Below are 26394 nucleotides of genomic sequence, written 5' to 3'. Positions count from 1 at the left end.
TTGGTAAAACAGTTAGCACTAATTAAACCCATTTTTAGGCTCAAACAAATTAACCTCTACACCCTACTGGAACGTGCCAGAACAAGGGATTCATGCCTCCTGGCTTTCTGTGTGGGTTCTACCAAGGATGAGTAGCTTTACAATCTAGGAATGATACCACTAGAGTTGAGCTGGTTGTGGCCTCTAATCAATCTCTTGTCCCATCTGACCTTACCCCAAGCTCCAGCTCACCCCATCTATTCCGTGGGCTGTACTGAATGGCTATGAGCCTCCAGCAAAGGGCCTCCTGACTGGGTGTTGGGGAGCTTGCACCAGGGAGCCTCATTCTGAAGCAGACTTTCCACTGTCAAGATTAAGCTCTCTGGGGCAGGGCCTGGCTTTGTTATTTGTCTATAGTGTCTAGCACAACAGGGTTCTGATCCCTTATTGACATTACTTGGTGCTACCATAAGAAAACTGCCACCATGGGGGAGCTTATAGCAGGTATTCTTTTGGCTTCCTGGGGAATGAATAAGGCCCCATAGATACACATAGTGGGACATGTTCATTAGTGACAAATGGTAATGAAAATTACATGTTAGGTGTTAACCTGTCAAAAGAATATACATAAGCAGTAAAGTAATGCAGCTTGTACTAATGTGGCATTCTGTGACATATAAGAACAGAAGAGAGGTAAGATAAAACTGGTCCCTTCTGCTTCATCTTAACACCCTTTTATTAATTGCTGTTCCTGCCACACACGCACAGTCTGCCTCTTCAGTATGTCAGTTAAACTTACATAATGACACCCACTAAATTTCAACAGTTCTAATAAAATGACTGGCGATATATTGACTTGAACAACATTAATTTTGGGCATTTTTGAACGACCAGCCAAGGACTTGCATATGAAGACTTAATTTGAAGATGTAAATACATGAGGGTGAATTATGCCCCCCCAAGAGTGAATCTAGTACATAATTATACTAACTCCTATTAAAACCTGCATATTTTAGACTACCAGTCAAATGCATGCGCATAAAGACAGATTAATCTAAATTTGAGGCAGAATTCACCCCCCACCCAATATCAATTTAGACATATTTATAGGTGCAATATACTCCAGGAGAGGCACATACACAGTATTAATTTTCCCTGTGCATGCATCTGGCAGTAATCTAATGTGTATGTTGTAATGGTTAATATTTATCAAGTCAATATATTTTCAGTTGCACATGTTTATTAGATTTACAGGTTTCTTTCTATGACAATCAATGTAGAAAGGCTTCTGCATAGACACAAACTAAACCATGTTACTTGTGACAGATTAAAGTGACCATGTCTCTAACTGGTTATAAAGTCATGGTGAAAAACTGTAGTTTAGACAGAGCCTCAGAGCTAATGCTTCCTCTGTTACATGTTAACTTACTGCTGTGGGTTGCATTTCAGAAATACACATCTAGTATTCAGTCAAGAAGAGCTAAATTTAAGCAGTTTATAATGCAATTCATGGACATTAATTCATGTTTAGCATGTTAAATTCATAATTTGCATATTATCATTAAAGACTAAAGCTATTTGCAAGCTGATTAAAAACACCATACTAATACTTGAAATGTAATTAAAATTAGTTGGGTCCTATTTTGACATTTCAAGGATACAAGCAAAAAGTTGCACAAAACTTCACCAATCTTTCTTCCTAGTCAAAGAGACTTAAGCAAATTTGGTTTAAATATTTGGCTACAAGTAGAGTCCTACAAATCTGCGGATATCCATGGACCATTTTTGCAGCTCGCAGCTCAGATTTGGATACAAAATTTGCATCCACGCAGGGCTGTGCAGCACACACTCACCCAAATGGACTGGCTGTCACCCAGACGTCAAGCTCCAACTTGGCTCTCTGAATCATGCAGCAATGGGCTGCAATATGTGGCATTAGCCCGCTGGGCATTTTGGGAGTTGTAATCTCCAGATTGCTTGGATGGAGAAGGTAAACTCTAACTTACAAAAAAGAACGTGACCATGTGCTCCTGCATAGTGAGCTAAGTGTTGCGCGCGCTAGAACTGCCGCGGCTGCGTAGGGATGTCCGAGCCCCTGACTGGGAAGGCAGTGCTGCACGTGAGGGCCCAGGATTGTAGCCTCCCTGCCTGGAGCGGAGAAGGGGGTACAGCATAGCCCTGAACCACGGGTGCACAGTGACCTGTGGAGGTGTTAATAGAGCCCTACAAATCCACGGATATCCACATCCGTGGACAATTTTTGCAGATTAGACTATCCATGCAGCACTCTGGTAAGTACTGCATATCTTTTCTACAGGAAGTATAAAAAGGTATCTGCAATTTCCCCTTTCTTTTAAAGAAAAGCGGTTATCCCCAGCCAATCAAGTGGCAATTCTCCCACAGCCTTCCTAGTGCAAAACACAAATGGTCCACATGAGCTGGGACCACCATTTCATATTTCCACGTCTAGGGCTTGATCCTTCTCTCATTAACTTTAGTGACAGTGGGATCAAATCTAATCTCTCTTACAAATAGATGTAACTATAGCAGTCCAGAAGATGAGTGAGCTATTTTCTAGGGATTTAAATACAGTGTGACACTGGGGAATTCACCCGTGTTCCTAAAGGCCACCATGAAGGGATAGAATCTTACAGAATAGGATCCTGCATAACACAATGGTCCCAACCACCTTCCTCTCTCTCAAAATTGAACCAATGCTATATCCTCTCTACCCCAACTTGTAACACCATAGCACTGAAGATACTTTATCTTAAAGTATATAGTGATAAAAAAATTTACTCCTTACCGCTCCCCTGTTGTTCTTTAGTTCACCGTGACAACACACAACACGTGCGTTATCGATCAGTGCGTCCTTTTGGCCTTCTTCAAGATAAATGAGCCTCTCTTTGTAATATTGGCACTCAGATTCACCCGTCTTTATGTTGATTTCTGCAACTATACCCTGAATTATATTTATCTATGGAAAAAGAACAAAGAGGAATGAAAATACCTGAACTTCCATCAGATGGGCCTTTCACACTCATTCTTAATTGTAAGAAGATAAGAGGAAAAGAGTCACTTTACTTTACAAAGCATTTCATATTTCTTAGTCAGTCTTATAGTGATCTTGTTTGAAAGGTTTCAAGTGTAAGGTATGAATGTGAGAGCCAGAATGGAGCAGACAGTGTGTTTCTAACACTTTGCCTCTTTGAAATCTGAAGCTTGCTTCTTGATATCAGGCCTAAATGTTTAGAATGAAGGTAAACAGATTTAACTGTGAAAGCAAATGCATTTTTTATTCAACTAAAATTTGTTTACAGTAGAACCTCAGAGTTACGAACGCCTTGGAAATAGTTGTTCTTACTGGAAATGTTCGTAACTCTGAACGAAACATTTTGGTTGTTCTTTCAAAAGTTTACAACTGAACATTGACTTAACACAGCTTTGAAACTTTTACTATGCAGAACAAAATGCTGCTTTTAACCATGTTAATTTGAATGAAGCAAGCACAGAAACAGTTTCCTTACTTTGTCAAAAAGAAATTTAAAACTTTCCTTTTATTTTTTAGAAGTTTACGTTTAACATAGTACTGTATTTGCTTTTTTGGTCTCTGCTGCTGCCTGACTGCATACTTCGGATTCCAAATGAGGTGTATGGTTGACCAGTTAGTTCGTAACTCTGAGGTTCTACCGTAAATGTATGCATGCACACACACACTATGTACATGCCTGCTTGTACCAAATAAACAGCCTATATGTATATTTAAATAATATAAAAATCACATTCATAATCTTCTATTTTGTACCAAACAACGTACAGCAGAAGAAATTAAGGCCTTAATCCTGCAACACTTTATGCATAACTTTACTCACGTAAGTATTTGTATTGGCTTAAATGAGACTATTTACACGAATAACGTTATACTTGAGCATGTATGTTTGGAGGATCAGGATTATGAGTAATTTTTCTGTTACTTTGTGGGCAGTATAATAAAAACTATTTATTATTCCCATATTACAAATGGAGAACTGAGTACAGAAAGGCTGTGTTTTGCCCAAGGTCACATTAGAGATTAGCAGTTAGGAATAAATTCATTTCTCCTCGCTTAGCATCATTTCTAGGTGTTAAGAGCAGGTGACTAAGTACTGTGGTACTATTAGTAAAATATTAGACTGGCTTTTCTCACTAAATTTGTGCCAGTTATAAAAATTACATTTGTTAAGGGAATAAAGGCAAATTAATTGTATTTTATTGTTCTGCTACTTGCATGTTCTATCAATTAAAAGTCTAATTTCAATTATTGTGTCTACACTTGTGGGAGCTGAAAAGTACTGGGTAGACAGAGATCCCAAGGAAGCCATAAACAACTAATCAAATTTGTGTTGAGACTCAAAACAACCTACAGCAATATCATATCAGGCAGTTTCAGATACATTATCCTCTAGAACTTTTGAGAACAGCAGCCATCAGTACCCTTATACAACTTGACCTCTGTGAAACACAAAGGCTAGTAAAGTTAATATGCAAGGTCAGTAACTACAATATCAAATGAAATATGAAAAAGATGCTGGGTAGGCTCTCTGGACTTTAGTGGATTTGACTTTTCCTGTGCTAAAGAAACGGCTTCATCATCTCCAAATGAAATCCTGTCTGCTGAAATCTAACCTTTGAACTTTCATGTTAGATAAGAGATTTTACAGGGAGCTTAGGTTTTTGTTACTACCTCATAACTGCTACCTCATAATCACTATACTTCTGTACAGCAAAAGAACCTTCTACAAATTTTGTTACAATCCTAATTTCAAGTACATTAAGATAAGGGCTCACACAGCCCATAATTTTCTCTCTCCATAATTGCCATCGGTTGTCACAACAATGCAATACAACACTCATTTACTAGTGCGTTGTTTGCATTGGGTGAGGAGGGGTTGCGTGTGTTAAAGTACAATATGCCACCTTCATAAAATTTGAGATTATTGTCTTCAGAAATGACAAAAGTAGTATCTTCCACAACACCATGGTAAATCTCCCTACAAATACCATTTTGCATGTATGGATTTATTATGTCTTTGGCTTGCAGTCTGGTTCTGTCCTTTTCCCAACTAACAGCTTCAAGGTGCTTCTGTTTTATAAGATAATAACCATGTCCTCCCTGGCTAAATAAACTCTGTGGTCAAAGCTGAGGAGTTCATTAACACAGGATATGATTATTATCTAGATAAAAGAATACATTTATATTTAAATGTGTTCCCTCTCACTTTTTCCTGTGTTCTGCATTCTCCAGGGATTAGCTATTGTCTTGAGAACTCCTCAGCCATATGCGCAAAACAAAACATGTTTATTTGGCTACCTAAATTTCTGATGCAATCCTCACCCAGTCACCCACCCCATCCAAAATCTTTTCAATTTCTCTCTTCACTGCTTGAAGGTTAGATCTTTCTCCACTACCCCACTAAGAGCAATCCCTTTTAAAATTTAATTGTATTCACTATCTGGTGTTATATGTGATGACAGCGTGGGAAGGGTATTAGAAGTCCAGGTGGCCATGATTCTTTTAGGTAGAAATTAGCTAATAATGAAGAAAGTTTTGGAGGAAATATTCACTCAAATTAGAAAATACATTTTTAGACTGTATTCACAATCATCTGCATTTTCTGGAAACATTCGAGCACAAGTATCACTAGCCTGACTACTTGCAAAAACCAGATTTTAAACTCAAATACTTAATGTCAAAACAAAATTTCAGTTTACTAAAAATTCATACTATTAGTGAATTTCATTCAGCCAGAGACAAATTACATCAACACAATGCAAATACTGAAGTGCAACTATTCACAACATGCGGAGAAAGTGTTCCATGAGGTAATGCACTAATAAATTTGAGGCACCTTAGAGACCAACAAATTTATTAGAGCATAAGCTTCCGTGGGCTACAGCCCACTTTGAGTATTTAGCAAGCAGCTTCTATTTAAGAACTGTTTACAAGATACACTATTCAGTACGTAAATTTGTTACTAATTGATTCATCCTGCTTGAGTTATGGGCATGCAAATAGGGAGAGCTAACAGCTGTAGCCAACTGGAATTTTACCACTCATTCTAGGGTCACTGGTAAATAATCGTACAATTATGTAAATCCCTTTGAACAGATTGGCTGCATATTGCTTTCAGCCATTCAGAATCTGTAGAATGTGCATAATGTATGGTTCTTTTTGAAGATTCTTTCCCAAATTAATTCTATCAATTCTAATAGAAATATACCAGGGATTAACTGGCAGAGCATATTTCCAGATGGGAGCACAAATTTATTTTATAAACCTAACAGTTTTAGGAGATAACATTTAGTAATTATTTGTCCTGAATTTAACTTGGCAACTGTACAGTTTGTGACATACATCATTTCAAAGATAAACACTACTCTGATTAAACAGGTTACTGCAAAACTATATGAAATCACTGTAATACCAAGAAAAATTATCCTGATTATATACTGTTAAAACTGCTACCAAATATATCATTCCTGGAAAGGAAGCATTTTGACATGAGAAGGTATTTTATCAGACATTGGCTAGAGACAAAACAAAAACTTGAAATAAAGAATCAGAACTGTTTAATTAAGGTTTCTAGTAGTTTTTGATTTAAAGAGAAATTTATAGGGGAAAAAAGCACACATTGTAAAGCATGCAGATTAAAACTTAAATCTGCATGTAAACTCCACATATCGAGGCTCTAAATTTTGCATCATAGCTGATCAGTTTTACATTAAGGAGTAGAGCTGGGCAAGGCATTTGGGTAACGAGTAGCATAGTGATAGCAGATGCATATTCTGTGGTGTCTTACGAAATATTACATTGTCAAAAAAATAGTCCCTGAATTTTTCAGCAAGTAACTGTTAAAATCTACAAGCTCTACTTACAACTAAGGCTAATAATGAATTCTGATAATGATAGAACTTTTAATTAAATGTAGTTCCATTTAATTTGTAATAATTATGCCTGGGATGTTTAAAAAAAACTGCAAAGAATGCAAAATGGTTTATTTCAAACAAATTTGTTCCATAATACATCTTACTAGCTATGTTGTGACATTCATGCCATACTCCCAAAGAAAGGGCAAAGGGGAGGAAAGTCTGTCAACATGTCAGTCAGGCCCTTTCCTTTAAAAAGATATGCTTTGAATTCACCTCACTTCATCTGTTTTTATTTCATACCACATACACTGATCAGAATAAAACATGGAATAGAGGCCAGCTCAAACCATATCTTTTTCAATACAATTTCTGTGGGTGAAGTTCACCTGGGTATGGAGACTGTTCAGGTAATCAATCTGGCTGAACAGAAGTGCTTCTACAACCCCCTAAAAGCTGGGAATGAGGAGGCAGTTAAGAGGGAGTCTCCACATTGGGCCTCTGTAAACCTGCATGGAAGGCCACATTAAGAAAAGATGATCAAGAGATGTCCAGAGAATGGGCTACATGTCAGCATTTAGAGCTTGATCCAAAGTCCACTGAAGTTACTGGGAGTCTTTCCATTGATTTCCAATGTCCTCTGGATTAGGCCCTTACATTGATGCAGTGGCTCCAACACCCCAGTACAATTGATATGGAGAAGCTGAAGCTGCTATTCCAGGGAGAAAACGATCTACCCTTTCTGGATGTCACTAACAGCCATATGGCCTAATTACATTTTCAGAAAATCTACATATTTAGACACTCCATTCATTAGTTTAGAATTAGTTTTATGGAACACCCTTCAGAGATGAGGCTAAATGCTATAAAATTTGTTACAAAAAACTTACTGCTTCTTCAAGGTGCTGTTGATCTGGATGATCATTTGGAGTATGCCTCAAAATTTCTCTGAGCAGCAGTGGGTATTTCACTAGGCGACTTCTTGGGATGTCAAGGAAATTCCAGAGGTCCAGTTTGCGGCTGAAAGGAGACTCTAAGCAGCGCTGTAGGAAGTCTTGCACCCTGTGATCCTGTTTCTTGTGGTCCAATAAGGCTTTGGCTGCTACTTGATTACTGCAGTAGCTATCATATGAGTTTAGGCAAGGCAACTGAGGAAAGAGAAAAATGTATTTTGAAACTATAAGCTGTAAAACTGAAAGCAGAAGGCTGTGTGCTATACAAAAAATCACTCTCTGCTTCAGGTATTTTAAAGTTGATTTAGAGGTCTCTCTCCTTGGTGTTGAACCATAGCTCATTAGTAAAAATGGGAGTTAGATAACGTTTACAAGGTATATCTTCCCCAATTACTAAATTTCCCTTGCAGCAAGATAAATCATTCTAGTTATTCCTGTAAATCATTAGATAAGGCAGAAATTAAAGTACCTGGAGTTTGGATTTGGCCATGATACCATGCTAACTCCTAATTTGCAAATTCTTTTGTACATAGTCCTCACCATTGTTCCTTCATCACCCCTTAAGCATTAATTCAGCAGGTTCCTGTTGGGGAGTCTCCCCAATGAAAAGGGCTCCTGGAGTAGCAGCAGGTAGGAAGAGGCTCTGTGGAGACACTACTAGTCAGCCAGAGAGAACCAGGAGATAGTGAGGAGGCTCAATGCTTTTGCATGGAAGACCTAGCCTCTGGGCTTTTCAGTCCTGTGGGTTCCCTCTCAGTCATCCCAAATAGTCCTTTCGATCTGGACTTTACTTACTGAAACATTTCCCACACCACCTGGACTTCTGTTGGAGGTTTCCCCAGCAAAATACTGACCAGACTTCATCATGAAGAAAAAGATCACTGCCAAATGTGACCGGTTGTGAAGATTTGAACAAAAATAAATGGTGGTAGTGCTTGGTAAATTTTTGTAGCATTTCCATAGGAAGCAAGGAATTGGCACATTGGATCAGACCTGTGGTCCATTTAAGTCTCTGGCAACGGCCACCACAGACTCTTCAGAAGAAGACACAAGATACCCCACAGAAGGTAGGTGTGGTAGAATCTACTCACCATGAAAGTCTCATCCGACTCTCTATTAGAGATTGGCATAAAGGATTAGGTTTTCTATCACTTTAAAAAAATTTTAGAATTAACTATATTAAATGTTGATATTGTTATCTATATAAATGCCCAATTCTGCTTTGAATGTTGCTCAGTTCTTGGTTCAGTGGCATCCTGTGGCAATAAATTTCAGTCTGATTAGGAGTTGTGAGAAAAAAAATTTATTTTTTTATCAGTTTTGAATTTGTTGGTTTTCAATTTAATTAAATGTCCTCTTGTTCTTTTGTTAGGAGACCTGAACAATTGAATCTCCCGATCTACCTCCTTTATATCATCCATTATGTGTTATTGTTTCCCCCCCATTAGTCTCTAGTCTATCGTTACTCTTTTTAAACTCTACTCCAGAGAGTTTTTCCATATTCCTAATAATTCTCATTGCCTTCCTCTATATCTCCTCTAATTCTGCAATAACCTTTTTGAAATGGGGTGACCAATACTGCACGTTATTCAAGGTGGTGAATCATTGCATTTATATTTAAATTATATTTTCCATATTATTCTACATGCTCTTCCTTATGTATCCTAACATTTTGTTCACTTTTTGACTACGGTTGCACACTGAGAAGAGATGTTTAATTGAGCTGTCCACAACAATGCCCAGGTCCTTGTCCTGAGTTGATACTGTTGAATTTAGAAACATGTAAAGTATAGGAGTAGTTCATTTTTTCCCTCCACTGTGCATTGTTTTGCATTTATCAACACTTAAATTTCATCTACCATTGGGCTGTGCGTTCACCTGGTTTGGTTAGTGCCCTCTGAATTTCCAAACAGTCTTTTGTGGACTTGACTAACCTAAATGTGTAACATCTGCAGCTTTTGGCACCTGACTGCGCAATCCTTTTTCCGGATCATTAGTATATCAAGCAATGCTAGTTCTAATATAGAACCATGAAGCACACCACTGTTAAACTTTTGCTATGTGAAAAGTGACTCTTAATTCCTACTCTGTCTTTTCTAACAGAGTTTTTGATCTATGATAGTACTTACTCTCTCCCCATGATAGCTTTTTTGATAATCTCTTGTGAGGGACCTTGTTAAAGGTTTGTGGAAATTCTAACTAAATTATGCCAACTAGTTCTCCTTTATCCACCACTTTGAAACATTCAAAGAATTGTAATAGATTAGTGAGGCATGATTTTCCTTTGGAGAAACCATGCTCCCTATCATATCAGAATTTTCCAAGTATTTTCATTTTCTTTTGTTTTTTAATTTAATTATATTTTTGACCAATTTACCAAGTACATATGTGAAGTTTATTGGTTGTAATTTCCTGGATCACCCCCTAGAACCACTTTCAAATACAAGACGATCTCCTGCTCTCAAATACTCTGGTATAGTAGCTGTTATGTTTTGTTTTTTAATTAGAAAAAAAGGCAGATTTGTTGTTAGCTGCTCAGTGACTTCACTCTTAAGCTCCATCAAAACTCTTGGCTGTATAACATTTGGGCCTGGCAACTCACTGCTTTTTAAATTTATCATTTTGTCCCAGCATCTCCTCTTCTGAGGCTTATTGTTCAGAACTGAATGCATCCTGGACCCCGCTTAATCTCTAAGTGCAACCCCTCGGGGTGAGAAGCCCAAGGCTGGGGTGGAATCCTTCCATTCTCCTACTCTTCAGACTGGATTCCTGGGGTGCAACACCACATTTATCAACCATGATTACTCAACAGGCCTGATTTGATTTGGCTGCCAAATTTGTGCTGTAAGTACAAAAAAAACCCCAAAAACCTGCCGGTAATATTTTTTCCATTCCCTTTGTTTTCCTCCAAGCCAAAGGATAGTGTTCCCTGACAAGTTCTATCAGTTACATTCTTTACAAACAACATCACTGACATTAAATTTAAGCTCTATTAATTCCTTTCCTTCTTGTCTCAGGTGATATTAGCTGAAGCTCTACAAATAAAATGGTGTTTTCAACTTTGAGTACTAATAAATTAACAAAAGTTCCAAAATTAACTCCATCCTAATTTGTGTGCATTTTTAAATACTCCACTCTTTCTGCACATCACTGACCAAAAATGATTCACTATGTATCAGATACGTTAGATTTTACATGTAATAAGAAAAGCTACACGGTGTGCAATAAAATCATAATTGTACTTCTAATATTTTAACATTTCTTTGATATTTTACTTCTCATGTTTCTCATTGAAAATGAGCATAGTGAAGCACCTAAAAGCAAAACTGAAATAACTTGTTTATATTTTTATACTTTTTACTTTGAAAACCAATGAAGGCATTTTTACAGTTCCTAAAGAAAGTCATGCAAAATGTATTATGAAAGTTCAAAAAAGGCTATTATTTTCTTCATGTTAACATTAAGTACTGTAAACAATAGTCATTTGAAAATGTTATTGGCCAATTTATACCTTGACTCAAAGTACATAAGCAAATGCCTAACGTTAAACCTGTGAGTAGTCCCTTAGAAGTCAGTAGGACTATTCACATACTTAAAGATAGGCATGTACTTAAGAACCTTACTGAACAGCGACCTGAAGTAGGATCCAGTTAAATCGCTAACCTCTCAGTAGGAGAAAATTAAATAGCTCTATGAAATGTGTTACACTTAATCCTTAAAAAATATCCTGGTTCAGCTTTTCAAAGTTTACTTACTTTGCTGATTTGTAATTTATATTTTTTAATTAAATTAAAATTGTCTGTGAACTGCTAATTTAGGTTCCACTTCCTCCTTATCAAAACCCTGTAAATGCTCAATATTTCCATTACAAAAAAAAGGAATTAGCAGTAAGTAATGGACACAAAACTAACTAAAATCCTGAGCACATCACTGCCCATTTGCCACTCGTATCAATACATTTGTTACCATGCTGCCTGACCGCCAAGGTAACCAACAACTCCTATAATCCTGTTTTCACATTAGATCAGTTTTCTTGTTCTCTCTGCATACTCTGAATAGCTCTCTGTTTCTTCAAGATGAACCTACTCTGATGGCGGCAACATCAAAATAATCTGTCAAGCAAAAGCTACTTTTTACAAGACAATATAACTGAAGCATATTTTATAGAGCACGGAAATACTAAAGAGTAGTTCTCCAAAACATTGTAGTAAATGAAATGTATACAAAAGACAAATTTGTATATGCCTGTTTAAAGCAAAGAAACTTTTATGAGGTAAAAAGCAAAAGTCAGTGTACAAACTAATTGTTGGTCTGTGGTGCCTTTTTTTGTTGTTTGTTTTGTCCATTATTTAGAGAACCAGGAAAATGTGATAGTCTTCCTCCTGTATAAATATGGACTATAATTATAGAAATTATACAAAACAAAATGATGCAACAGCAGAAAAGGAAAAAATATATTTTGAGGCATGATTCTCATAACTGTCTGGGCTAGTTATGCACACATAAACGTGCATTTCATTATAATGGACGGTCGAGAGAATGTATGTGCCCAGTCTTGGAAACTTCAATTTTTGGTTGCATATCTGAACACCCCACCTACACGGATGAATTACAAACCCATGATTCTAACTCATTCAGGGTGATCAATTATAATTTATTTGTGACTTCACTACAATACTCCAGAACTAACTGATCATTCTAAACTAATGAGAATAAAAACATTTTGGTTGTTCACTATATGATGTTTCTTCCAATCCTTATGAATAATATTTCATCTCAAAATTCAACTGCTAAGTATTTTGAATGTATCCAAATTACTTGTGTCCATTGTAACATTTTTAAAAGGTTTCATTCTCTCAAACAAGTCACTGTGAGTGTTGTGTCCATCTCTCCATCACCCACTTGAAATCAAGTTAAATTGCTGGAAATAATTAAAAACTTAATTGAAAATTCATTTAACTAAAACAGTTGGAAATAGCCACATTTAAAAAAAAAAAAAAGATGGCTCAGTGAAGAAAAATAATCACTCATCCGTTTACAGGCTTTCAAGATATGAAGTAAGTGATTCATTTGAGGTCAAAAGGAATAGCAAGGGTCACCCTCATCTCAAAGGTTTTCTTGTTTAAAGGGGGCCTTTTTGGTATAAATATTTCATGGCTGAACAGCTTTTAATATTCCCATTCAAAAGCTTCTAAGATGTTTATTTTGTTCTGTTAAGACGACCAGAATCCAATCAAATTATACTACTTGGTCCGCAGTTCTTACTAGCATAAAGACCAGTGTTCCCTCTCATTTTTGACAGGCCGTGTGTGCAAAAAATTTCTTCTGTGCAAATTGTTGTGCACGTGGTGTTTCGCCGTGTGCACGGGGTTTAGGATCTGTGCGCGCGCACACACACGCACAGCTTAGAGGGAACAGTGGTGAAGACATCTGTACTTAAAAGCAAACCTTAATGCTAGCTGTATTTAAAAAACAAAATGGATTGTGTGTGTTAGATGTGAAGATGTATACTATATGGAGCATTATTAGTTTGTTCTTGATACATGGTAAAATTTGTATAGCATGATTTTGGCTCCTAAGTCACTTAGGTGCTTAGGAAAATTTTACCCACAATTTTAAGATAAACAGTCAAGGTACCCAAGCTAAAGAAATCAAGACGATCAAAAGATGACAGGGACTTTTACAGACTATTTTTGAATTACTGTATATCACCTATCGATTATGAAGCTTCAAAAGATTTAGTACTCTGGTTTGCATAAGTGTCCAACAGTCTCAAATGTTTACCACAAGCTTTTCCAAACCTCTTTGGCCTAAACAAAATCTTGTTGAGAACAAAAGCTATTTTATGATTTTGGTACTTGTTGGTTCCAGCTGTATAAAATACAATCTGAGTTATATAAAGTCTTTTCAGGTGGGTAGGGAGGGAAGCACCTGAAACCTTTGACTAATCAAGGATTTGATAACCAGGGCAACTAGTTCAGCTTTGAAGTCTGCACCAAGGAAAAGCACAAAAGACCTTCAGAGTCTGCTGAGCTGGATCCCCCAGTTACAGAGAGCTGAGAGGCTCAATAAGGTACCACAGGGTTAGGGCACTTAGGCATGGATCTACAAAGCCTGAGTTAGGCACCCAGGCTTCCTATAAAATGAGTGAGGAGAAACAGGTACCCTAACCACCAAACTATGGGATATTCACGTGTGGGGCACCCTCATTTGTCATACTGAAGCTGTTTCACACAGTATCTAAAAAGAGAGTCATTGGAGCAGGGGGACTTGATCCTGAGTCTCCCACAACCCAGGTGGTTGCCCTAACTACTGGATTAGAGTCTCTCTCTCTCTCTCTCTGGCCCAGTGACTAAGTATTTATAAAGAGTGGAACAGCTTCAAGGAGGAGACACTGAGGGAGCCCCACATCAGAATATTCTATAGCTCAGTGGTTAGAGCACACCATTGGGGATCTCCTACCTCTCATTCATATCCTCTTCCTCTCCCACCCCCGCCCCTCCAGGCAGAGGGGAGAATTGAACCTGGGTCTTCAACAATCCAGGTGAATACACGGGCAGCAACCTCCTCCCCGCCTTTTGATTGGGATACAATCTAGTTGGCAGCCTCCGAGTACATGCTAGATTGGGGAAAGATAGGAAGAAAAGCACCTGTTTGTTTATCACATTGGGGATTAGATGAGAGATAGGCATCCCGACACCTAAGAGGCATCAGCAGCAGTGTGCATCCCCAGAGGCAAGAATTTAGGTGTCTAGAGAACTTTTACCCTGAAAATTTAGGCACTTAGTTAGTTTAGAAAATGACCGAGGTAGCATCCCAGAGGGGATTTTGTGGATCACAGTCAGCCTAAAACTGGGACTTAGGTGCCTAAGTACCTTTGTGAATCTGGGCCTTTGGCACTTTAGTGGTAACTCAGCTAAAGAGCTTTATTTTTATACATGAATATACATAAAATCTTCTAAATTCAAATTACCTCTAACTATATTTGGACAAGCTGAAGTTTAAATACAAAACAAACAAACAAATTTCATAATTATTTTACTCCAAGAAAACCAGGGTACATTTCTGTCACTCACCAACAGTTATTAACTAGTTTCATTACACACACAGACGCACACATTTCTGACTCTTAATAGCCCAGTGTTTTGAAAAGGGCTGCCAAATATCTTCCACTGGCTATTGCCTTGAAAACTGCAAAACCTATTTTCTGCTGATTATAAAATCACTTTCTTTATACTATAAAATAAACTGTCCATCTAAACCCTTACAAAAGAAAGGTTCTGTATCTTTCCATATAAACATGAGGTCATGTCAGATCCTCAGGTGGCATAAATCAGTGTAGCTCTACTCTGGAACATGATTTTTACTTAAAGTGCTTTTAACATTGCTTATCACTAAAACAACTAGGGCTTTGAAACATACCCTTTTCTAAATTTGAAATGAAGTCAGATAGTTTAGGGGAAATGTTCCTAATTTGATTGTATTGCCATTCTTATTAGCCAACTGTCTCTTTAAAAATTAAGACTTGAAATACTTTTGAAGAGATACTCAAGATAAATGGTCTGATAAAAGATACAAACCAATGAAACAGTTACAAATTAACTTCAAAATTGATTAGAAAATCAGCTTTACCCAGGCCACAAGGATATGACCAACATGCTCAGTAGATCCATCAGGTTTCCTGATCTCCTGAAGCCGCCTAAGGAGATCTGATCAAAATAAAATAAAATAAAAATTCACTTGCTGAACATGCTAAGTATAAATGAGCACAGAATCATCATAATTCATTGAACGAAATTATACCTTCATGTAGCGGGATTAGAGAGTCCAGTGTTCCAAAAATTTGGTTTAATTCTTGCTCTGTCATTATGGAGAGTTTAAGCATAGGGTCATGATAAGCCTGCAAAAACAAGCAAACTTCAGCATATATTTGATATCTAAGAAATTAGAGATAGCTCTTAAATCCTCCCATAACTCTAAAGTGGCTGATAGTATTTTATCAAATTTTCACAAGCACACTTTGTGTTAGATACCGATTAGAAAAAACGCACTCATAAATTTGAATGTTTCAGAACGTTAAGAGTGTAAAAACAGGGATTGTACTAGTTGTTTTTCAACCTTAACTAGATGGCAGTTGCTACTATTGAATCTACTATAAAAAAAAAGTGGGGGGGGGGCTGCAGGAGGGGTTAAAGGCAAAAAACAATTTTTGTATCATTTATTTATATAAATACCTTTTTTGCTAACTTTAAGTCTTCTATCAAGTCTTCTTCTCCCTGGGAAAGTTCAAAGATAGCCTGTAAAAAAGGACATAATAAATTTCTTATTTAAATTGTACTCAACTTTAAAAGTTGCTGTTATATTCTGAACTGCTGTATTAATGCAGAGGTACATTTTCTTCCTAAATCTAGTTGAAGAAATAAATCTATAAAAATCAACCATTTGCTAAGCATTACTTTTAAAGACGTTCTTGCAAGACTTCTCATGAAACATTTCTTGTCTGAAAAAGTTACACAAGTACAGTTTTTGGTTTGACATATTTCCAATCCAGGAGGCCATCTTATATGTTATGATATTTGATGTAACTAAACTATATCAACTATTGTTGGTAAAATAATTGCTGATTATACAGCTAATTAGGAGACAGTTTTGTGTCTGGGTTTTTTAAAAAAAAAACATAGTTGGCAAAAGGCTTCAGACTGTCTAATGGAACAAATGTTGGGGTTCCTTTAAATGTATAGGTGGTATTAAAAGTACTTTTAATTTGGCACAGTATTTTTTCCTTGAAGAAAACATAGCTCTGTGGGACTTTCTCCTCATACTAGCCACTTCTTATGAAGTGAGTTTTGCATTTTATTATTAGAAATAAATAGCAATTTAATGTTATGCATGCTTCCAGTGCAATATCTTACCAATGACAGTATCCAATTAACTTAAATTATATGATCCAATTCTAACCAAGCATAGTAAAAATTAAGTTTTATGATTCAGATATTCTGGGGATAGAGCATTAGTGCAAAAATATTAATGTAAACAATTCTGTTCACTAAACAAGTTTGTCAACTATTAACACACAAAAATCAGGATTTAAAAAATATGTTAGAAGTTTTGTATTTTATAGACCATGATGGCAGATCCTTTGCAGATAGAAATGGTCACAGCTCAACAATTTTAAGCATTTGATGATCTGCCCCAAGTTGGTTAACTGGCATTTGTCACAGAAGGATCACTGCAACCATGAAGCTGCAGCAGCTTCTGCAGAGCAGCTCCATTTCTACTCCATAGCTTGAAAGAAAGCATTCCTTCCCTATACAAATGTACTTTCTTCCATTTCTGGTTGGGCCAGGGGACTGTCCCCCTTCCTGGTAAAAAAAAATAACCTAACCTATGTTACTTACACCTTTGTAACCTTCCAGGTGCACCATAGCAATACGGTATTCCTAGGCATAAAGCTTTCAGTACTTAGGAAACTCCAACTGGTACATAATGCTGCGGCATGTTTCCTCAGCAGCAATGACTACCGCAACACATCAAACCTGTCCTCTGCTCCCAATGCTTGCGTGTCACAGAATACTAGATGAAGTTCAAGTTTAACGGCCTGGGCCCAGGAAATGTAAAAGAGAAAGTTAAGTTGTAGGATGAAGACTGTGGTGAAAACTTTGCTCCTCTGGCACAAGAGAACTTTTTACAATAAAACGGTAAAGCTCATCTGTGTAGGAGACAAAGCTTTTTCAGGCACCAGCCCAAAACCGTGGGATGAACTCCCACAGAAACTAATGACCATCATCATAAACCACACCATCTTCTGCTTGAAGTGCAAGGTACATTTCTTTGACCTTTCCTAACAAATATATAGCAACGTGTTATTTAAAAAATCCAAAACAGAATACTTCACTGCATGTACTTTTCCCTCCGGAGAGAGGATGAGAAAACAAACTCATGACAAATGTTAGTCACATTGCTTAATACGCTACTGCAAGGAACTCAGATACCATGATGATGAGTACAATGTAAGAACCTGTATAGAACAGAACAGAACTCCCCTTTGAAATTCCCCACATATTTATTTGGGCTGAGAGCAGGATTGAGGATTTTGCCCTAAGACGAAACAGAATGTTTATCCTGTACAAACAAGTTCATTACTCTATTTTTCAACATGTCCCTCAAAGTTCTCAATTTTTAAAAGGTATTTCCTATGAATTCTTGCACTTTGTTAAAACCTGCAAGAGAGACTGTCTGAGGTTACTGTTATGACTCAAGTGTTCTGGGAAAGTTTATATTATAAACTTGAATGTTACAGCTGAAAGTGTTTGTAGAATTGAAAAATCCTTGATATCTACATTTGCTGGAGTTTAGGGGCAATTGGCCTAACACAAAATGATAATATATATACCTTGGAAATGGAGCGCTAGAGTTATTTCTAGGTAAAGCAATCTGTAATCAGAGTTTAAATTTGGTTTCAAAACATTTTCCTTTTTCCACCTTTCATTTGAATACCTCACATGGACTAAATATTTCCTTCAATAGAAAGCTAATTAACTTAGAAATCCAGCAGTCATGCTAAATTAGAGCTTGCTTCTGCTATCCTTGAGTCAATACGAATTTAGCCATTGACTTCAATAGGAGTTACTCAGAATGCATCTTGCACACCACATACAGCAAAACATAACATGTCCTTCAAGTTCTTCGCATGTGTAGGGAACAACTTTCTGATTCAGAAAGTGGAGGAAACAACTAGGTGATCATCCACTTTGGATCTGGTTTTGACAAAAAGGGATAAATTAGTTGCAAACATGAAGGTAGTTGGGAACTTGGGAGGAAGTGATCATGATCTGATAAAATTCAAGATCCTAAAGAAAGGAGGATATGAGAACAGCAAAACAAGGACACTGGACTTGAAAAAGGTAGATTTAAACCAACTGAGAGCAATAGTAGGCAAGGTCCCATGGAGAGACTAATTAAAAAGAAAAGGTGTCAAAGGGGGCTGGCAGTTCCTAAAAGATGTAATACTACAGCAGGGTGGGCAAACTTTTTGGCCTGAGGGCCACATCGGGGTGTGAAACTGTATGGAGGGCCGGATAGGGAAGGCTGTGCCTCCCCAAACAGCCTGGCTCCCACCCCCATCCGCCCCGACTGCCCCCCTCAGAACCCCCGACCCATCCAACCCCCCCCTTGTCCCCTGACCACCCCTTCCCGGGACCCCCGCCCCTAACAGCTCCCTGAGACCCCATCCCCTATCTAACCCTCCCCGTTCCCCATCCCCTGCCCCCCCCAGAACCTCCGCCCTATCCAACTGCCCCCTGTCCCCTGACTGCCCCTTATCCAACCCCAGCCCCCTTACCATGCTGCTCAGAGCAGCACGTCTGGGAGCTGCGCCGCCTGGCCAGAGCTACACACACACTGCTGCTCTGCTCTGCAGGAGCACGCAGCCCCACTCCCGAGAGCGCTGCCTGGAGGGATGGGGGGGGAGAGGCCGGGGGCTAGCCACCCCAACCAGGAGCTCAGGGGCTGGGCAGGACAGGCCCACGGGCCACAGTTTGCCCACCTCTGTACTAGAGGCTCAACTTAAAGCTATTCCAATGGAGACCAATGTGGCTGCAGAAGGAGCTTTTTAGCTCTTTAAAAACCAAAAGGGATATACAGGAAATGGACGGAGGGGCATCGCCAATGCAGTATATATGGGAATAGCTCAAGAGTGTCGGGACAAAATCAGGAAAGCCAAAGCAAGGAACGAGTTACAACTAGCAACAAACTGACATCAAAAAAAAAAAAAAAAAAACCCACCAGGGATGGCGTGGGTCCACTGCTCAATGAAGGTGGTGAGTTGGTGATGGACGATAAGACAACAGATCTGTTCAATGCCTACTTTGCTTCAGTCTTCACACAAAAAACAACATGTGACCAGATCACTAGCAAAGTTATCATAGACAATAAAAGGGAAGGGATGCAGATCAGGATAGGTAAAGAATGTTAGACACGTTTCTAACTAATCTGAAGAAATTCAAGTCAGCGGGCCCTGACGCTATTCACCCCAGGGTGCTGAAGATATTAGCAGAAGAAATTTCAGAATCATTGGGAATAGTATGTGCAAGCTCCTGGATGACAGGAGAAGTCCTAATATAGTGCCCATCTTTAAAGGGGGTTGGGGAGGAGGAGCTAGGGAACTATAGACCAGTCAGCCTGACCTCAATACCTGGGAAGCTATTAGAGCAATGAACAAAACATTCAATTTGCAAATACCTTGAGGATGAATGGGTGATCACTAGCAACCAGCATGGATTTACTAAAAACAAATCAGACCCAACTTGACTTCCTTCTTTGACAAGGTAACAGGTTTGGTGCACAGGAGGAATGCAGTGGACACAATATGCCTGGACTTACGAAGGGTTTTGACACAGTCCCACATGACAGTCTCATAAATAAGCTGGAGAAATGTGGGCTCGGTAGAACTACCATTAAGTGGATATATAATTGGTTAAGCAACTGCAAAGAAAGAGTAACTATTAATAGAATGAAGTCAGATTGACAGGAGTTCCACAGGGATCTGTTTCGGGCCCAGTGTTATTTAACATCTTTATTAATGATCTGGATAAGAAAGAGCATACCGATCAAATCTGCAGATGAAACAGAGTTGGGAGTGGGTGGGCAGTTGCAAACACTTCGGAGGATAAAGCAAAAATTCAAAGGGATCTTGATAAATTGGAGAACTGGGCTATAGACAATAAAATGAAATTTAACAAAGAAATGTAAGGTGCTACACTTAGGGAAGAAAAACCAAATGCACAAATACAGAATGGAGGATAACTGGCTTGGAAGCAGCACTGTTCAGAAGGATCTGGGAGTTGTGGTGGATCACAACTTCAACACGAGTCATCAATGTGATGCTGCCACAAAAAAAGCAAATGCAATTTTGGTTTGCATTAACAGAGGCATAGCATGCAAGTCACACGAGGTGATAGTACTGCTCTACTTGGCACTGGTTAGGCCTCAGCTGCAGTATGGTGTCCAATTTTGATCACCATTATATAGAAAGGTGAGAGAGAAACTGGAAAGGATCCAGAAGCAAGTGACAAAGATAATCAAAGGGATGGAATGCAAATGAGCAAAGGCTGAAGGAACTGCGTATGTTTAGTTTGGAAAAGAGGAGATTGGGGTGGGGGGGCATGACGGAGGTATTCAAATACTTGAAAAGCTGCCATAACAATGATGGAGAAAAATTGTTCTCTCTTGCCACAGAGGGCAGGACAAAAGGCAATGGGTTAAAACTACAGCATAGCAGATTTAGATTAAATCTCAGGCAAAACTTCCTAACTGTAAGAATAGTAGGACAATGGAACAAACTGCCTAGGGAAATCACGGAAGCTCCTTCACTGGAGGTTTTAAAAAAACAGTTGGATAGCCGTCTGTCTTTGATAGTTTAGACACACAACAAGTCCTGCATCGTGGCAGCAGGAGAGAATAGATGACCCTTATGGTCCCTTCTAACCCCTATGATTCTATGAATTCTGGAGGTTCCAGAGTTTGAAAATCATGTTTGCATTGAACCACAATGGGAAAATCAGTACTGTAAAGGTTATCTAAGTGGCATTCCCTTCATTTCTTCATGGCCCCTTCAGACAGTGCCTCATTTGTAAATATTTGCAGAGGGCACCTAGTAGAAACCTATAATTGGACCTCCCCACCCGCAAGAAGTTTATATTCTCCTAAACCTCTGATGCTCTGGTTTAACTAGTCAGACACATGACAATTACCTTCCTGACCCTGAGAGAAGAGCAGAAATGTACACCTACACTGTTGACTAGAGAGGCCAACTTTCGTTTCTGGGAAGGGTGCCATAAGAGCACAGCCAGCATAGGCTGTGCAGAGTGACATCCTTGAATCAGCATTTTCCCTGGGTGTCCTGGCAACATTTCCCTCTCCAGACTGCCATGCCCACTTTGGGGTTGTTCCTCTCTGGCTGCAGGCCATCAATGGAGGCTGTGGGTGCATTACACTAAAGAGTCTCTTCTACATCACCAGAGGACTTTCTACAATTGAGGGCTCTGTGCCAAGGTCTGCACCCAGCAGAGACCAATTTAGATCCTCGGTCAATTGAGTAACATTGTAAGTATCAGGGGGGTAGCTGTGTTAGTCTGTATCCACAAAAACAACAAGGAGTCTGGTGGCACCTTAAAGACTAACAGGTTTATTTGAGCATAAGCTTTTGTGGGTAAAAACCTCACTTCTTCAGATGCACGGAGTGAAAGTTACAGAGGCAGACATAAATATACTGACACATGAAGAGAAGGGAGTTACCTCACAAGTGGAGAACCAGTGTTGACAGGGCCAATTCGTTCAGGGTGGATGTAGTCCACTCCCAACAATAGATGAGGAGGTGTCAATTCCAGGAGAAGCAAAGCTGCTTCTGTAATGAGCCAGCCACTCCCAGTCCCTATTCAAGCCCAAATTAATTATGTTAAATTTGAAAATGAATTTTAGTTCTGCTGTTTCTCTTTGAAGTCTTTATGCATCCGATGAAGTGAGCTGTAGCTCATGAAAGCTTATGCTCAAATAAATTGGTTAGTCTCTAAGGTGCCACAAGTACTCCTTTTCTTTTTGCGAATACAGACTAACATGGCTGCTACTCTGAAATCTTTGAAGTCTGTTTCTGAAGTTTTTTTGTTCAAGTATAGCTACTTTCAAATCTGTTATAGAATGTCCAGGAAAACTGAAGTCTTCTCCAACTGGCTTTTGTATGTTACCATTCCTGATGTCCGATTTGTGTCCATTTATTCTTTTACTTAGGGACGGTCCGGTTTGGCCAATGTACATGGCAGAGGGGCACTGCTGGCACATGAGGGCATAGATAATGTTAGTAGATGTGCAGCTGAACGAGCCTCTGATGGTATGGCTGATGTGGTTGGGTCCTCTGATGGTGTCGCTAGAGTCGATATGGGGACAGAGTAGGCAATGAGGTTTGCTACAGGGATTGGTTTCTGGGTTAGTGTTTCTGTGGTGTGGTGCGTAGTTGCTGGTGAGTATTTGCTTCGGGTTGGGGGGCTGTCTGTAAGCGAGGACTGGCCTGCCTCCCAAGGTCTGTGAGAGTGAGGGATCGTTTTCCAGGATAGGTTGTAGATCGTTGATAATGTGCTGGAGAGGTTTTAGCTGGGGGCTGTCCATGATGGCCAGTGGTGTTCTGTTACTTTCTTTGTGGGGCCTGTCCTTTAGTAGGTGATTTCTGGGTACCCATCTCGCTCTTTCCATCTGTTTCCTCACCTCCCCTGGTGGGTACTGTAGTTCCAAGAATGCTTGATAAAGATCTTGTAGGTGTTTGTCTCTGTCTGAGGGATTGGAGCAAATTCGGTTGTATCTTAGGGGTTGGCTGTGGACAATGGATCGTGTGATGTATCCTGGATGGAAGCTGGAGGCATGTAGGTAAGTATAGCGGTCAGTAGGTTTCCGGAAAAGGGTGGTGTTTATGTGACCATCACTTATTTGCACTGTAGTGTCCAGGAAGTGGATCTCTTGGGTAGACTGGTACAGGCTGAGGTTGATGGTGGGGTGGAAATTGTTGAAATCCAGGTGGAATTCTTCAAGGGCCTCCTTCCCATGGGTCCATATGATGAAGATGTCATCAATGTAGTGCAAGTAGAGGAGGGGCGCTAGGGGACGAGAGCTGAGGAAGCGTTGCTCTAAGTCCGCCATAAAGATGTTGGCATACTGTGGGGCCATGCGGGTACCCATAGTGTCACTGACTTGAAGATATAAGTTGTCCCCAAATCTGAATTGGTTGTGGGTGAGGACAAAGTCGAAAAGCTCAGCCACCAGGTGTGCCGTGGCCTTATTAGGGATACTGTTCTTGACAGCCTGTAGTCCATCCTCACGTGGAATATTGGTATAAAGAGCTTCTACATCCATGGTGGCCAGGATGGTGTTTTCAGGAAGATCACCAATGCATTGTAGTTTCCTCAGAAAGTCGGTGGCGTCTTGAAAATAGCTAGGAGTGCTTGTAGCATAGGATTTAATCTGTATATTATTTGTATAGTAAACTCCTTCTACTGAAAGCTCCCTGGTAGAGAGATTGTGCTTTCCTGTGTGCACACAGTACCTAGCGTGTACATTATTCTGATTGTAGTCTGTGGGTACTATGGTAGTACAGATAAAACTACCACCACCACCACCCCCCAAACATGCACACCTACACAAACAATTTTAATTTCAAATATCAATGTTACTATACAGGAATTATTGCAACTTTTTTTTTTTTTTTTTTTTTTTTTTTTTTTTAAGAACAAACACCACACACACCTAGTATGGTTTCATTATAAAGACCATAGGTAGAATCCTGTTCCATTGAGTTCAATGGAAAAATACTCCATAGTAAAGCCAGGATTTTACCCTGTAATTTCAGTGCTGAGCTAATGTTTACTAATTTACTATCATCCTTGAATTCCATGCTTTAGACCAGTGTTTCCCAAATGATGGATCCCAACCCATCAGTGAGTCACAGAAAGGTTCTAGATGGGTTGTCAAATCCAGGGATATATTTTCCTGGCAAAAACAAACATACAGGGGAGCTCCCAGAGGGAGGGATGTTGGAGAGTGAGGCCACCCCACACTTTAGTGGCGGCTCAGATCCTACTGGGCTGGAGCTGGGGCATTCAGAGCCACAGTGCTGCACAGTACTCCATCGTGACGGAGGGGCAGCCAGACCAAACCTGAATGGCATTGCAACCACATGTGCCAATTCACAACTCCCAAAGTGGGGAGCTGTGTCCAGCCCTGCAGGAGAGGAGCCGCCACTGTAGGCAAGTGTGGACTGGGCTCGTTCTCCAACCCCCGGGCCTCCCCTACACACCGGGCCAGGATGGGATGAGGGTTGTGATGTTGGAGCAGAGGGTGCATATATGTAATGGAGGATTGCAAAGAGACAAAATGCAGTTGGTGAATTGCCTTAGTAAGGAGTTTGAGAACCACTGCTTTAGACAAAACTGTCAAACATTTAGAAGGATAGAAATAATAGTACCTCTTGACGCTTGATTTCTTTGGATGTAAGCATCTGATTGACACAAACATCAAAGGTCTCACTCCACAGCTTGCTGTCCCTCCTTTTTGTGCTAGCAGGGGGTGTATTTCGAGACCACGGTCGTGGGGTAAACAGATCAGGGCGACTGTCACTACGGAAACTGATAGAACGCTAAGAAGAAAAGACAAATGTTAGATACCGATTCAGCAGTTGTAGGGCAGGCCTAATGTCTAATATTTTTATTAGGTTGAATAATTCTATAACTTCATTTTATGCAAATGACATTTTTTCTAAATGTTGCAGGAGTCTGTCTTTCCTCCTCGCTTCCATTCCCACAACTAAGACGACAGTATTTTGTTCATTTTTGTGATTAAAGTAGTTAACTGGTATTGAATACAAAAGGGCTAGGCTCAGATTTGATACGTTGGGGTAAAACTGGCAACTAGTGTAACTTGGATACTATCTTATACAAGGTAGTAAAGTACAATATTTGCTAAATAAATTGTTCAGTTATATTTAGTTTATTGTTTTAAAGATTTAGAGAAGAAATCATATTACATATTTTGGAAGAAAAATTCAGGTATTACAATATGAATACATGGTCAGGGTATCAACATGAAGTGGATAAATTCATCTTTCACTGTTTTACATCTTCTTTAAATCCAACCTGTAGTCCTCAGCATGATGAATCTATTGGTTAAAATCCATCCTATTCAACAGCACAAGTTTCCTTCTGCTCAGGGAAGGTGCAGTTCTGAGGTGCAATAATTTAACAGACACTGAGGCAACTAGAGGGAATAAAGCCTGACAAAATGCCACAGTACAACAGACTAACTTTAATTGCCCAGGGAAAGATGTCCTCAATCCTAGTTTATCTGCCCTGTTCATTTGCCTGTTATTTGCCTGACCTACACAGAACAGACTATGGAGGAGTCTGCACAATGGTTGTCTGCACTATTCTAGGTATGTCCATAAACAGGATTCAATACTTAAAAAACCACACCCACACAAAATAAACTTTAAATGAATACATTGGTCTGGGAGTTAGAATTTCACAACACTAATAACCACTGTACATTCATCATTGCATAGCAATGAGCGATCCTGGTCACAGGCAGTAAGGAGGTTAAAACATGAAGTAGAGTCATTAATAAGATAACGTATTTACAGCTTGCATGTTTTAAATTAGTTACAAGAGTGGCAAAAAGAAAGTTACTGAAAAATTCATTCAAATTAGGGCTGTCGATTAATCGCAGTAAACTCACATGATTAACTCAAAAATTAATCACGATTAAAAAAATTAATCGCAACTAATCACAGTTTTAATCACACTGTTAAACAATAGAATACTAATTGAAATTTATTAAATATTTTGGATGTTTTTCTACATGTTCATATATATTTTATTCTGTGTTGTAACTGAAAAAGTGTATATTATCTTTTATTACAAATACTTGCACTGTAAAAATGATAGTGTTTTTCAATTCACCTCATACAAGTACTGCAGTGCAATCTCTTTGTTGTGACAGTGCAACTTACAAATGTAGATTT

The 26394-nt window shown here is 39.0% G+C and overlaps 1 protein-coding gene across 7 annotated transcripts in view; it reads right to left on the bottom strand.

Moving 5' to 3' along the window:
* Positions 1-26394, bottom strand: part of ARHGEF3 (Rho guanine nucleotide exchange factor 3) — a 306129-nt gene that overhangs the window by 19200 nt on the left and 260535 nt on the right. For all 7 annotated transcript variants that reach the window (XM_037903918.2, XM_043550619.1, XM_043550620.1 and 4 more), the window contains 6 exons: positions 24844-25014; positions 16073-16135; positions 15642-15738; positions 15471-15547; positions 7776-8033; positions 2786-2956 (listed from right to left, as the gene is read on the bottom strand). In XM_037903918.2, the coding sequence (XP_037759846.1) occupies positions 2786-2956; positions 7776-8033; positions 15471-15547; positions 15642-15738; positions 16073-16135; positions 24844-25014 (837 nt within the window). The remainder of the gene's footprint in view (positions 1-2785; positions 2957-7775; positions 8034-15470; positions 15548-15641; positions 15739-16072; positions 16136-24843; positions 25015-26394) is intronic.

Source organism: Chelonia mydas, chromosome 7 (genome assembly GCF_015237465.2).
Source record: "Chelonia mydas isolate rCheMyd1 chromosome 7, rCheMyd1.pri.v2, whole genome shotgun sequence".
NCBI classification, from domain to species: Eukaryota; Metazoa; Chordata; order Testudines; family Cheloniidae; genus Chelonia; species Chelonia mydas.
Note: the sequence above shows the minus strand (reverse complement) of the source record. Positions and strands in the feature narration are given on the sequence as shown.